The sequence below is a fragment of the Tachysurus fulvidraco genome, chromosome 5 (assembly GCF_022655615.1).
Source record: "Tachysurus fulvidraco isolate hzauxx_2018 chromosome 5, HZAU_PFXX_2.0, whole genome shotgun sequence".
Classification (NCBI taxonomy): Eukaryota; Metazoa; Chordata; class Actinopteri; order Siluriformes; family Bagridae; genus Tachysurus; species Tachysurus fulvidraco.
The window spans coordinates 10,682,751-10,698,359 of NC_062522.1; the positions used below are offsets into that span (position 1 = coordinate 10,682,751).

General features: G+C 39.1%; 1 protein-coding gene across 2 annotated transcripts in view; it reads left to right on the plus strand.

The window, feature by feature from the left end:
- Positions 1-15,609, plus strand: part of raver2 (ribonucleoprotein, PTB-binding 2) — a 94,537-nt gene that overhangs the window by 56,445 nt on the left and 22,483 nt on the right. For both annotated transcript variants that reach the window (XM_027147427.2, XM_047813052.1), the window contains one exon: positions 12,004-12,195. In XM_027147427.2, coding sequence (XP_027003228.2) covers positions 12,004-12,195 — 192 coding nt within the window. The remainder of the gene's footprint in view (positions 1-12,003; positions 12,196-15,609) is intronic.

Consider the following 15,609-nt stretch of genomic DNA (forward strand, 5'->3'; position numbering starts at 1 on the left):
GCTTTGTAATGGTCACAGTTGTCATGCTTTGTAATGGTCACAGTTGTGAGTCACGGTTGTCATGCTTTGTAATGGTAACAGTTGTCATGCTTTGTAATGTTAACAGTTGTCATGCTTTGTAATGGTAACAGTTGTCATGCTTTGTAATGGTAACAGTTGTCATGCTTTGTAATGGTCACAGTTGTCATGCTTTTTAATGGTCACAGTTGTTGGTCACAGTTGTCATGCTTTGTAATGGTAACAGTGGTCATGCTTTGTAATGGTAACAACAGTTGTCATGCTTTGTAATGGTCACAGTTGTCATGCTTTGTAATGGTAACAGTTGTCATGCTTTGTAATGATCACAGTTGTCATGCTTTATAATGGTCACAGTTGTTGGTCACAGTTGTTATGCTTTGTAATGGTAATAACAGTTGTCATGCTTTGTAATGGTCACAGTTATCATGCTTTGTAATGGTAACAGTTGTCATGCTTTGTAATGGTAGCACCACAATCTGTGACAATGGTCACAGATGTCATGCTTTGTAATGGTCACAGTTGTTGGTCACAGTTGTCATGCTTTGTAATGGTAACAGTTGTCATGCTTTGTAATGGTCACAGTTGTTGGTCACAGTTATCATGCTTTGTAATGGTAACAGTTGTCATGCTTTAATGGTAACAGTTGTCATGCTTTGTAATGGTCACAGTTGTCATGCTTTGTAATGGTCACAGTTGTCATGCTTTGTAATGGTCACAGTTGTTGGTCACGGTTGTCATGCTTTGTAATGGTAACAGTTGTCATGCTTTGTAATGGTCACAGTTGTTGGTCACAGTTGTCATGCTTTGTAATGGTCACAGTTGTCATGCTTTGTAATGGTAACAGTTGTCATGCTTTGTAATGGTCACAGTTGTCATGCTTTGTAATGGTAACAGTTGTCATGCTTTGTAATGGTAACAGTTGTCATGCTTTGTAATGGTCACAGTTGTTGGTCACAGTTGTCATGCTTTGTAATGGTAACAGTTGTCATGCTTTGTAATGGTCACAGTTGTTGGTCACAGTTGTCATGCTTTGTAATGGTCACAGTTGTCATGCTTTGTAATGGTCACAGTTGTTATGCTTTGTAATGGTAACAACAGTTGTCATGCTTTGTAATGGTCACAATTGTCATGCTTTGTAATGGTCACAGTTGTCATGCTTTGTAATGGTCACAGTTGTTGGTCACAGTTGTCATGCTTTGTAATGGTAGCACCACAATCTGTGTTAATGGTCACAGTTGTCATGCTTTGTAATGGTCACAGTTGTTGGTCACAGTTGTCATGCTTTGTAATGGTAACAGTTGTCATGCTTTATAATGGTAACAGTTGTCATGCTTTGTAATGGTCACAGTTGTTGGTCACAGTTATCATGCTTTGTAATGGTAACAGTTGTCATGCTTTGTAATGGTCACAGTTGTCATGCTTTGTAATGGTCACAGTTGTTGGTCACGGTTGTCATGCTTTGTAATGGTAACAGTTGTCATGCTTTGTAATGTTAACAGTTGTCATGCTTTGTAATGGTAACAGTTGTCATGCTTTGTAATGGTAACAGTTGTCATGCTTTGTAATGGTCACAGTTGTCATGCTTTTTAATGGTCACAGTTGTTGGTCACAGTTGTCATGCTTTGTAATGGTAACAGTGGTCATGCTTTGTAATGGTCACAGTTGTCATGCTTTGTAATGGTCACAGTTGTCATGCTTTGTAATGGTAACAGTTGTCATGCTTTGTAATGATCACAGTTGTCATGCTTTATAATGGTCACAGTTGTTATGCTTTGTAATGGTAATAACAGTTGTCATGCTTTGTAATGGTAACAGTTGTCATGCTTTGTAATGGTAGCACCACAACCTGTGACAATGGTCACAGTTGTCATGCTTTGTAATGGTAGCACCACAACCTGTGACAATGGTCACAGTTGTCATGCTTTGTAATGGTAACAGTTGTCATGCTTTAATGGTAACAGTTGTCATGCTTTGTAATGGTCACAGTTGGTCACAGTTGTCATGCTTTGTAATGGTAACAACAGTTGTCATGCTTTGTAATGGTCACAATTGTCATGCTTTGTAATGGTCACAGTTGTCATGCTTTGTAATGGTCACAGTTGTTGGTCACAGTTGTCATGCTTTGTAATGGTAACAGTTGTCATGCTTTGTAATGGTCACAGTTGTTGGTCACAGTTGTCATGCTTTGTAATGGTAACAGTTGTCATGCTTTGTAATGGTCACAGTTGTTGGTCACAGTTATCATGCTTTGTAATGGTAACAGTTGTCATGCTTTGTAATGGTCACAGTTGTAATGCTTTGTAATGGTCACAGTTGTCATGCTTTGTAATGGTCACAGTTGTTGGTCACGGTTGTCATGCTTTGTAATGGTAACAGTTGTCATGCTTTGTAATGTTAACAGTTGTCATGCTTTGTAATGGTAACAGTTGTCATGCTTTGTAATGGTAACAGTTGTCATGCTTTGTAATGGTCACAGTTGTCATGCTTTTTAATGGTCACAGTTGTTGGTCACAGTTGTCATGCTTTGTAATGGTAACAGTGGTCATGCTTTGTAATGGTAACAACAGTTTTCATGCTTTGTAATGGTCACAGTTGTCATGCTTTGTAATGGTAACAGTTGTCATGCTTTGTAATGATCACAGTTGTCATGCTTTATAATGGTCACAGTTGTTGGTCACAGTTGTTATGCTTTGTAATGGTAATAACAGTTGTCATGCTTTGTAATGGTCACAGTTATCATGCTTTGTAATGGTAACAGTTGTCATGCTTTGTAATGGTAGCACCACAATCTGTGACAATGGTCACAGATGTCATGCTTTGTAATGGTCACAGTTGTTGGTCACAGTTGTCATGCTTTGTAATGGTAACAGTTGTCATGCTTTGTAATGGTCACAGTTGTTGGTCACAGTTATCATGCTTTGTAATGGTAACAGTTGTCATGCTTTAATGGTAACAGTTGTCATGCTTTGTAATGGTCACAGTTGTCATGCTTTGTAATGGTCACAGTTGTCATGCTTTGTAATGGTCACAGTTGTTGGTCACGGTTGTCATGCTTTGTAATGGTAACAGTTGTCATGCTTTGTAATGGTCACAGTTGTTGGTCACAGTTGTCATGCTTTGTAATGGTCACAGTTGTCATGCTTTGTAATGGTAACAGTTGTCATGCTTTGTAATGGTCACAGTTGTCATGCTTTGTAATGGTAACAGTTGTCATGCTTTGTAATGGTAACAGTTGTCATGCTTTGTAATGGTCACAGTTGTTGGTCACAGTTGTCATGCTTTGTAATGGTAACAGTTGTCATGCTTTGTAATGGTCACAGTTGTTGGTCACAGTTGTCATGCTTTGTAATGGTAACAGTTGTCATGCTTTGTAATGGTCACAGTTGTCATGCTTTGTAATGGTCACAGTTGTTGGTCACAGTTGTTATGCTTTGTAATGGTAACAACAGTTGTCATGCTTTGTAATGGTCACAATTGTCATGCTTTGTAATGGTCACAGTTGTCATGCTTTGTAATGGTCACAGTTGTTGGTCACAGTTGTCATGCTTTGTAATGGTAGCACCACAATCTGTGTTAATGGTCACAGTTGTCATGCTTTGTAATGGTCACAGTTGTTGGTCACAGTTGTCATGCTTTGTAATGGTAACAGTTGTCATGCTTTATAATGGTAACAGTTGTCATGCTTTGTAATGGTAACAGTTGTCATGCTTTGTAATGGTCACAGTTGTCATGCTTTGTAATGGTCACAGTTGTTGGTCACGGTTGTCATGCTTTGTAATGGTAACAGTTGTCATGCTTTGTAATGTTAACAGTTGTCATGCTTTGTAATGGTAACAGTTGTCATGCTTTGTAATGGTAACAGTTGTCATGCTTTGTAATGGTCACAGTTGTCATGCTTTTTAATGGTCACAGTTGTTGGTCACAGTTGTCATGCTTTGTAATGGTAACAGTTGTCATGCTTTGTAATGGTCACAGTTGTCATGCTTTGTAATGGTCACAGTTGTCATGCTTTGTAATGGTAACAGTTGTCATGCTTTGTAATGATCACAGTTGTCATGCTTTATAATGGTCACAGTTGTTATGCTTTGTAATGGTAATAACAGTTGTCATGCTTTGTAATGGTCACAGTTGTCATGCTTTATAATGGTAACAGTTGTCATGCTTTGTAATGGTAGCACCACAACCTGTGACAATGGTCACAGTTGTCATGCTTTGTAATGGTAGCACCACAACCTGTGACAATGGTCACAGTTGTCATGCTTTGTAATGGTCACAGTTGTCATGCTTTGTAATGGTAACAGTTGTCATGCTTTAAATGATATAGATCATTGCTCAGACAAATCCACATAAATAAGTTGTTACTATAGAAACGATTACCTTGTTGGTTTAAAACAATGAACAGTGAATAAGTTTGATATACAAGAAAATAGAACCCAGTTTGACATCCAGTCATGTCCTAGAATGGATTATCAGCATGGGACTTGTGTACCTACGCTGTTTCTACAGTATGTCTCTAATATTATGTATGTAATAGAAAAGGTCATTTCCATGTCACAGTCATAATGCTGCAATATAAACTGCATTCTAGTATATAATCTTTGAATATTTGAAGGCTTTTACAGAACATTACGCACAGGCACAGAAATGCTTTGCAAATGCTTTATATATGAATCCAAATGTCACAATCGTAGTGTTGGAAATGCTTCTTAAATCTGTGCAATCTTTCTGTCTCCCTCTGTATCTGTCTCCTCTCTGTCTCTCTAAAAAAAAGCTGTCTGTCTGTCTCTCTTCTGTTTCTGTCTGTTTGTCTGTGTGTGTGTGTGTGTGTGTGTGTGTGTGTGTGTGTGTGTGTGTGTGTGTGTGTGTGTGTGTGTGTGTGTGTGTGTGTAGGGTGGCAGTGAAGTACATTAGTGCTCAAAAGCTGAAACATAGAATGTCATTTAGTCCACTCTCTCTCTCTCTCTCTCTCTCTCTCTCTCTCTCTCTCTCTCTCTCTCTCTCTCTCTCTCTCTCTCTCTCTCTCTCTCTCTCAGACACACACTACTTGGCATTGCTATGTGAAAAGTACTTTCATACTCTATATATAGATTGTTTTATACACTGCTGTGTCTGGCAGAGACTAGCTATAGGTATCAGACTGCCAACAGCATACTGACACTCTCCAAACAGAGGGTGTATCAGGCAAAGCAGAGACAGACGACAGAGCTACAGTCAACTTCAGAATTATTGGCATCCTCTAAGCAAGTCTACTCAGACAAATTATCCTGCTAAGACAGTGTAGCAGTGCAGCTTTTCAGAAATCTGGACACGGGTTTACATTTAGAGCCATAATGAGCAAGCCAGAGGCAACAATGGCAAAGAAAAACTTACTGAGACGACTCTATTTTATCATCACTGGATAGTTAGATTATGTACATTAAGTAGTCAGACATGTAGAGAAAAGATAAACAAAGGTAAATGTTTCACAAAAAACATAATTTATTTTAATATGAGCATGATGTGAATCAGTGTCCCTGGATGAGCACTATACAGTGTTTACGATAACAGCAGTGGTTCATAGTGGAGGGTACTGTAAGTCTTTGTAGTATTCAGATGAAATTAACCATCGTATTTATCATAAGAGCTTTTTAATAGAGTCCATTGTCATGCTTCAGGAACACTATTTTGCACTTTATTTTGATATTATGAGATTGCACACTTGTGAAAACTGTCATCCACCAATATGGGGGAAAAACAAGTAATCAAAAAAATGTTGGTTGTGAAAACAAAATCTATCTAAATTATTTATATATGTTCTATATTATATTTGTTTTTTTTATTTAATAAAAAAATAGAAATATAATATAAAACATAAATAAATAAATAGAATATTTTTAGTTATTTATTTAAGTTATATTTTATGTTTGTATTTTATTTATTTGTTTGTTTGTTTGTTTGTTTGTTTAGAGAAGTATGCACAGATGATTCATCATAAGACTGGCACCAGCTCTTAGTGGGATGGGAAATTACCCAGTGTCCACATTACCCAGAGCCTTCATGTCACTGTTCCTCATAAACAGAAATGTGTCGATATTATGACATGAAACATAGAATTTGGTTAAACTTTAAGCAAGGCAGCAATGTATAAAAGATAACGCAGTGTTTCGCTCTCTAGGCTGCTTGTGGGTAAAGCTTGTTTCGTTTCATGGATGAAAGGCTTTAAAGATAAATAGCAACGTGTCTGGAGAGCGGACAGAAAGAATTTCATTCATTGTTTCATCTGTCTCTGGGAAAAATTCCAAACATACACACCACACTGTTCTCTGTTCAGCTGCTAAAAAAATTATATTTGTGCTTCTTAGGAAAGTACATTGGCTGTTCTGATGCTTTGTCAGGTCTCTGTGCAGTGAAAGGAACAGAGAGGACTGTGTGTAGTCCAACAGACCGTGAAGGCTTTTGCCACTGATCACCTTGATTCTATATAAATCAATCTAAATTCATTGAATATATTGAACTAACATTGAGTAACAGATACTAAGACATAGAATATATTGAAACAGGCTTGTGTGTGTGTGTGTGTGTGTGTGTGTGTGTGTGTGTGTGTGTGTGTGTGTGTGTGTGTGTGTGTGTGTGTGATTCTCGCTCAGTCAATTCCTTAAGTATTTGGACAGTGAGACTTGAGATAAATGTGTAGTGTCAAGTTTTTTATTTGAACTGCTTTAACAAAAAAGTTGCATTAATCTATTAGGAATTACACCTATCTGTTTTTTTTTACACACTCCCTCCATTTTCACAGACTCAAATGTAATTAGGCAGCTGAAAAATAAGCATGGCCTGGTGTAGCAAGTTGTCTTAATATTAGATGAGAAATTAAGGAGATAAAAGGTCTGGAGTTTCAATTACAGACTAATTAGGTTTCCTAAGTGTTGAATTTGCAATTGGTTGCTGTTTATTGGATTTCTTATACGAGGCATTTGGGTTAGTAAAAAAATGAAAAAAACATTTTTCCCCCTGATGCTATGATTTGGATTAATATTGTGGATATACAGAGCTCTTTTGAGAGTGTTAGTGTTCAGTGTAGTGTCTCTATGCCTAACATCATTCATCTCTATATTTGCTCTCCATTCCTTTTCCACTCTCAGTCTATGGCTTTCCTCCACTTAAGCATGTAAACACTATTCCTTCAGCTCTCTGCCTACTATTGTCAGACATAAATGCGTTTTCTTTCTCTGGCTCAAATTCTCTCGTCACTCAGGCACCCGTCGGCTCGACACATGAATGCTGGTGTTTTAACATCTGGCCCGAGTTCAGATCTGTTACAAACGGCAGAGTGATCAGAGACATCTTCACGTGTCTTGAATGCATCTGTAATGATTTTATGACTTATTTTCTTCACCACTCAGCCCTTTAGTGTTGGACACACACACACACACACACACACACACACACACACACACACACACACACACACACACACACACACTACACTTACTTGATTAGATTATTTTTTTTCTAATACATTTAATTTGTAAAAGTGTTTTTTTTTCCCTGCATGTTTCTGTGGCTGAATTCCAAATGAAGTTGTCTACATAGTGCACTTTGCATATCCTAGAACGCCATTCCGCTCCTCATGCTGAGAATATTAATGAATATAAAGCCATTTGGAAGTGTTTTCAAGGACTTTAATTTAAAAAAATATTACATGGGGATGAGCTGACGATGACTGCTGTGTGTAAACAAATATAAACCAATCTCGTGTTAAAGTTAATGATGAAATTAAACTGTTGTCACGTTGAGATTTTCTTTATTGTTGAAAGTGTTTTTTTTTCTCCCACCTTACATGTTTTATGCAAGCACAGTGCTAATGATTGCCAGAGGCAGTAAAACTTTATAGACTGATTAATATTCCAATACTGTAGAACCACCTGCTAAAATCTCTGTTGAAGATTCTTCTTATCTGAACTACAGGAGATTTTCTTTTCCTGCCACAGTCATAGCTCAGAGCTGGAGCTCTTGACATTTGTGGAATGAATCCATAAGAATATAAAATACAGCCTTGTTATTTACATTTTTTAGCATTTAGCAGACAACGTTTATTAGTTTTTACAAAACTGAGCATTTGCCTTGTTTGCTGGTCCTGCAGTGACAGAGTTGGGATTTAAACGTATGACCTTCTGCTCTAACGTGTGGGCTACCAGATTCCAATAGAGATTATGATGTTAAATTAAAGTAATCGGCAGCCCAGTGAGAAGCAGTGTTAATGTTACCACCCCAATGTTGATTATTTTCCTATTACAGCACATTCAGAAGTTTTATTTCTATTTTCTACAGCAATTGTGCCTCCATTGTTGTTGTTTTTTTGGCTGTTCCCAGTTCGGTGACACAGCGGATCACGTGGTCCACGTATTAGATTTGGCACAGGTTTGACAACAGATGCCATTTCACCTGGGCTTGGGACCTGCACTGAGACTTAACTCAGTCTGGTTGTGGCAATGAGATCCTAAACACTTGTGATTTTTGCTTGGCGCAGTGACCTTATAAACAGAAGAGGCAGAACTGGCTGTGTACCTTACTCGAAAAAAATTAGCAATGTATAGAAGTGTAGAAACTTAATTTTTCATTTTATTTAACTCTGAGCCTGAGCAGTTCAAATTATGTTAGATTATTATATAGACCTAATATGGAACACTTTTTTTGGCTAATAATTAAAGTCTGAAAGTATCCAGAGAGTAGAAAGGAACGTTATTAACTGAAGAGCTGAACCTACGGAGGCATTAAAATGACAAGAAGCAGAATGGATTTTGATAGTGGCTGGTCAAGTGGAACGCTCTCTCTCTCTCTCTCTCTCCCTCCCTCTCTCTATCTCTCTCTTTCTGTTTCTCTCTCCCTCATTTTATTCTTGATCTGTATCTCTACCTCTCAGATTAAGCTCTTTTCTTAATTCATCTCTTTTTCAATCATCTTCTCTCTCTCTCTCTCTCTCTCACTCTCTCTCTCTCTCTCTCTCTCTCTCTGTGTCTTCCTTTCTCTCTCAACCCCCTCTCTCTGTCTTTCTCTGTCTCACTCTTTCCCTTTTTCCTCTCTCTCTCTCTCTCTCTCTCTCTCTCTCTGCCTCTCTTTCCCCCCTCTCTTTCTCTCTCTCTCTCTCTCTCTCTCTCTCTCTCTCTCTCTCTCTCTCTCTCTCTCTCTCTGTCTGTCTCTCTCTCTCTCTCTCTCCCCTCCTCGTTCTTCTGCTGTCTATGTCGAGTGTACGGTAGCTCAAATGAGTGACACACAGAGATGTAAGGCAGAGACAAACTGTGATGTGAGTGGGTGTTGGTGTATGTGTGAGCGCTCAAGTTCATCTTGTAAATGTTGTCGAATCCCAAAGAGAGATTTAGCGGGAGCGTAGAGACGAGAAGGGAAGGCTGGTAATTATTCTGGGAGTTTGAGAGTTAACATGTTAGTGTATTCATTATGTGAGTCCATTTACCACCGTGTTTATGACGGATGAATAACGATGTTACAGGTGCAAAATGATCTGAGTGCGTTTGGGGAGTTGTGTTATGAACAGAAAAGATTGATTGGTAGAAATCTTCCTTTCCTATCCACTATATTGATTAGGAGTGGTTACACATCCAACTACACCAACCCGAAAGCAGCATTGTTTTTACCGCAACGGTTTCACACCAATTCACACCCTACACTTCAGTGACTGTCCTCGGACCTTTACAGAATTTTGTGTATAAAACTCGCACCATTCTCAAAGAGGAACTTCAAATCAGTCAATGATCAACAAACTAATGCTGCCTTCATTTATATGTGTGAGCTCGTCGAGCTGCAGTTCCAGTGCAAAGAGTTTTTGTGGTTACTCTTTGTGTCACTGTCTGGTGTTTCATGTTGTGCTGATCTGTTAAGCTTCATTTACAAAGCTTGTTGCCATATTAGTACAATCCATAGTAAATGAGGAGAAGTGACAGTGTAGCAACAGAGCTGTCGGTTTTATAGATACTAATACTAATAATAATGTGTTTTTATATTTGCTGATAGTGGTTCTGCATATTACTGAATTATAGGATGTTTACTTCATCTGCTTTTTGAATGTTTTTGGTCAAAACTCGACTGTCTACTGAGATCAGTTGTGTTTGTTGTTGTTGTTGTCACCTGACATTATAGTTTGTAGGGAAGTTTGTGACCCTGATAAGATCATAGAATAGAAGGAGGGTGTACTTTCTTTTTTCCATGACTGTATATGTGATGGTTTTTGTAAGGATCAAAAGACCACAGCAGTTCAGTATGGTGGCCAAGAAGTGCAAAACAATAAAAAACAATAACAAATCCAAAAACACGTTAACAAATCCAAAAACAAATTAACAAATCCGAAAACACAACGACAAGTCAGACAACCTGGAAACGGTAGGTACAGTTTGTGAATGGAAACTTACCGATCAACAGACAAGACATGTGACATTCACCTGTATATCTTGAATGACAGGTCTCTTGTACAATGATCGGTAAGTTTCCTTTCACAAACAATACCTACCTTTTCCAGGTTGTCTGAGTCGTTGCACAGAAACACATAAACAAATCCGAAAACACAACGACAATTCAGACAACACGGAAGAGGTTGGTATAGTTTGTGATTGGAACACTTACCGATCATTGGACAAGACACCTGTCACTCAAGGTAGTTCAACAGTCTGCCGCAGGGAAAAGTTGGAAGTGATGGATGGAATGGACTACTGTCTGTTATTTCCTTATATTTAAACGGAGAACTTTACACATTACACATAAGATTCCATACCTGTATATCTTGAATGACAGGTGTCTTGTCCGATGATCGGAAAGTTTCCATTCAAAAACAATACCTACCGTTTCCGGGTTGTCTGAATTGTCATTGTGTTTTCGGATTTGTTAACGTGTTTTCCTGTAGATATAAATGACTTTATTTGAACATGTTCTAGTGGTGTGTGTGTGTGTGTGTGTGTCTGTCTGTCTGTCTGTGTGTGTGTCTGTGTCTGCGTGCGTGAACATATGTACACAAATTTTTACCTGCCATCATTCGTTTATACATCTTTTTGTCTGTCTCTGTCTATCTCACTATATATATATATATATATATATATATATATATATATATATATATATATATATATATATATATATAAATTTTTTTAGTTTACTGTAGTTCCTAGGCTCACTTACAATTACAGATGCAAACAGTTATTTCTTTACCAGACTTGTTTTTTGCTTTCTTTAAAGATTAATGAGATATTAAAAATGCACCTGATCATGTAAGTGGGACACTGGAGATCACACTGCTCACTATTGTAAAGATGTTCCTGTGATGGACAACGTACAGATTTATAAAGCTTTGACACTCGAGACTCCTAAGTAAACATCTCCTTGGGTTTTCTTTTCCAACTGCAATGGGAATCTGTTGCAATATCAATGACACTGGTGACATCTTCCATAAATATCTCCTTACAGAATGCTTTGATGAAATATTAAAATGTTTATTATTAGTCTTATGTGCCTTGAGTATAGAGGTTTGTCTTATTTTAGCTACTATTTTTATCTGCTGTTTTAGAAAATTAATCAACAACCTCTGACCACTCGAGTAGAGAATGTAACAGTGAACCTTTTTTTATAATGCACCTTACAGCCTTTAATCGGTTCTATACAAGTCAAGCAATTATGTGCATGCAGCTGATTTTGCTTTTCTCTTCTGTAAATCTTTTACTGTGTTGAACTTCATATTTTTATATCATTTCCTCCCTGTACATTTTTTTTTTTTTTCACAGTTGCTTTTTGTAAATCTCCTGAAGCATGCCCTCTTCCTCCACACACAGCAAGTTTGGGATTTTAGTAAACCAAGATTTGTGATTAAAAATCCAATAATCCTGCTTTACCTGACATTTAAATATTGAATATATTGACTGCCTGAAAAATAAGGTTTTATGTACAAATGGCAGTGTGTAGAATGAATGATAACTGTATCTGTGTGTGTGTGTGTGTGTGTTGTAGCTGGCACAGGATGAGGGCAGTGCCGTGCGGGGTTTTGCCGTGGTGGAATATGAGACAGCAGAGCAGGCTGAAGCCGTGCTACTGGAGATGGACCGACAGCTGATCCAGGGTCAGGAGATCCGCCTGTCTCTGTGCAGCCCGGGAACATCTGGCCGCAGCACACTCGCTGCCCTTATCGCTGCTCAGGGAGTGGTAAGCAACACATTTCTAACTTGCACACTTTTTGGTGGCTTTTGTTTCTCTATGATCACTGCTGATTTCTGTCAGATTAAAGCATGTTTTAACACTCTGTCTCTCTTCATTGGGATGAGGGGGGCAGTAGACAGAGAGGTCAGCCGTGTCATCTAAATGTCAGATGCTTGTAACCTTTGCACAATGCTCTACAATTGAATCTCCACCTCAGCCACCTCAGCCAAGCCTGAAGGTAAAGAAAGGAAGATTCCTGAAGGCAGGGGTGATAACACCAGTAGAATAGAACAATCATCAGCTTCAAGGTGGTCGCTGATTCTTTTCCTTCTTTGTCTTCCATTTAATTTTGGATTTTTTGGGTCAGATGCAAGGAAAGACCCCCAAAGCACGCCTGCCCTAACTCTTCTTTCTTATACACACACTCAGGCCCAAAGATGTGAGGCGAGGCAGAGGCAGTGGCAGTTTAATTACAGTGTTCAAACGTTGCCTTCCTGTTATATTTCCGGTGCCTGAAATAAAGCAGGCTGCTATTTTAAAGATGTGAGTCTCATACAGTGGAAACTATGGACCATATTAACCCACTCCAGCATCAGTGAATGCAACGAAACGTTCACACTCAAATTGTGAATTCCATGAAACACTCATGAGCTTCCACCTGCTACTAACATGAATTTTTTGGAGTGCTTTCATAGCAAAGTGTTAAATCCTTTATTCAAGCAACCAATCAAAACAAAGGAGCCCACACATTTGCACCCACACACTTGTGTTTCTGTAACGTCTCTGTTTCTCAGTGGAATTGTGTCAGGCGTGGATTTATTATTTTTTTTTTTCAAAGAGTTCCACTTTCCAATCTAATCGGTGTCTTACTTGTGTTTTCTGGGTATTCAGTATTCTTACTTCTTTCTGTGTGCCATCTTCCTTTCCTTTTACCGTAGCCGAATAGGCATGCTGTCGCTTCACCCGAGCCTTCATTGATTTAGCATCAGTACATGAGCCACAGTAGGGAAGTAAATATCCCAAGGGCATCATTTCACTGATTTTTTTTTTTTGTCTTACAGAGACTGCACACTCCCCTCTCTTTTTTCTCAGCTGTCCTCTGTCTCTTTTTTCCAGCTCCTGTTGTCCCCTCCTCTCTCCTTCTCCCACTCCCACTGAAATGTGTCAAACCAAACAGAAGGAATGCAAGTTGACATTTCTCTGGATCCCCACCCCTGCAAACCACATGCAGCACCCTGCTCAAACGACAAATGTGCCCGCTACTTTCTCTCTCACACACACACACACATACAGACTGAGGGGGTGCAGACCTCATTCTGATGGAGCTTCAGGCTCAGTGCGAAAGCCCCCGCCAAGCTTTGACTTCCCATGTTTTCATGGCAGTGTGAAACTGGAGCTGCCTGGGAACTAGCAGGTGTCTCTGCTGTGTTACTACTCGCAGAGCTGTTATGATACAGGCGAGTGTACATGCAGCCATTCTATACCTCTGTCATATTCAGTTAAACACCAATGGCTTGGAGATCCTCTCGGCTCAACTGGTCTGTGTGGGTCTCCTTAATAGACATCTGGCAGTTAGTTAAAATTGTGTAGAATAAAATTTACAGATCAACATGTTCTCCAGTCAACTGCAGATCTACACCACAGATGTGGATGTCCTAACTATTTTGTTGTTGATCGGAAGGTCTGGGTTCAAGCCACAGTTGACAGAAAAGGTGAATGCCTCGATAGAGATAAAAATCAGACCCAGGTGTGGGGATCAACAAGCTAAAAATTTGGACTTAATCACTGACAAAACAAAACTGAATTATTGAACTGGATTATGAGCCAAGGACTCATAGGCAGGGTAATTAGGGTCAGGTGAGAACAGGTGGGAAACAGACACGTGAAAACAACACACAAACAAAGACACATGACGAAACATGCTGCCGGAACACCCCCTAATGTTCCAGCAGGAAATGTCCAAGCAGGGACTTGACAACGCTCTGCCACTGTTGGGCAACTGAGCATGGCCCTTAACCTTCCCTGGTCAAGAGGTGATGTATCATAGCTGCCCCTGTGCCCCTGTGCCCCTGCACTCCAACCCCAACCTCCTCAGTTAGGATATGTGAAGAAAAGAATTCCACTTTGCTGCAATGTGTGATAATGAAGGCTTTTATGCCCTAATTTCATTTCATAATTTCAAGCTTGGTCATTAAATGAAAGGTGCCATGAATTGTGCTCACACAGAAGAATTCATGAGCCTAGAACACAGTAAAACATGCACGCAGAGACCTTTTGTATGAGAGAGAGAGAGAGAGAGAGAGAGAGAGAGAGAGAGAGAGAGAGAGAGAATTATTGCTTCAAAAAAGTGATTTACCATTAGACACCATAACTGTTTGTGACTAATAAGTGTTTGTGTGCATGTGTGTGTTTGTATGTGTTCATGTGTGACTTTACTGTACATACACACACTGTGAGTGTGTGTGTATGTACAGTAAAGTCACACATGAACACATGAACACTGTGAGTGTGTGTGAGTGCATGTGTGTACAAGCCTCCTGGGGAACAGTAGGCAGCAGATGGAGTTGCAGTGTGATTGGTATGGAGCCATTCTCCTTGCAGACATCTCAGATCTAATGAGGAAATCAGAGCTTCTACCATCTATGCCAACTCCCTCATACACAGGCATTTTGTCTAGCCCCACAGAAGCAGGCTTTTGAATACAGCATGAAGCCTGATATGGGATGTATTAGATTTCAGTACAGAGGCACCTGCCATGCTTCAATAGCCTTTTAATATTGGATTTCAAATGATCAACCAAAACCAGCATGATACTATGATGAGGGTTGAAGGGACTAATTGGACACTCATACCAAGAATTGAAACAGTAGCTAAAGCAGCTCTGGGTGTAGAAATTCCAGCATGTGTCCTGGTGCCTTCCTATCAGGGGGCTCTCCTGAACCAGCAACAACACCGCTTTAACCAAAAAGAAAGCCTGGGATTAGTCCAGTCATTATAACTAGTGTTTACTGCAGGGCATTCATGCTATGTTTGAGCTACAGAATAACACCAGGACGTCAGAAATCCTGAGGTTGAGTTGAATGACGTCTTTTCAAGTCATGTTAAGAAAATTTAATTCCTCTAGATCAACCTTAAACACTCAAAGATCCATTTGGAGCCGTTTCCCACAGAAAAAAAAAACACAGGGAGCCACAAAACCCATCTGACATCTAAAATGAAGAGAACACTGCATTTATCGTTTTTTAACTTTATGGAAAATATAGAAAAAAACTGTAGTGTGTTGCATTTATGAAATCAATGCTCAAACTCAATGCTCAATGAAATCAAACTGCTACAGAGTTTTTAGAAATTTTATTTCTGCAGGCAAAGAAAAATATTTTGAGCAGTTTGAACTAACCTTAATAAAAAAGATGCTGGGCT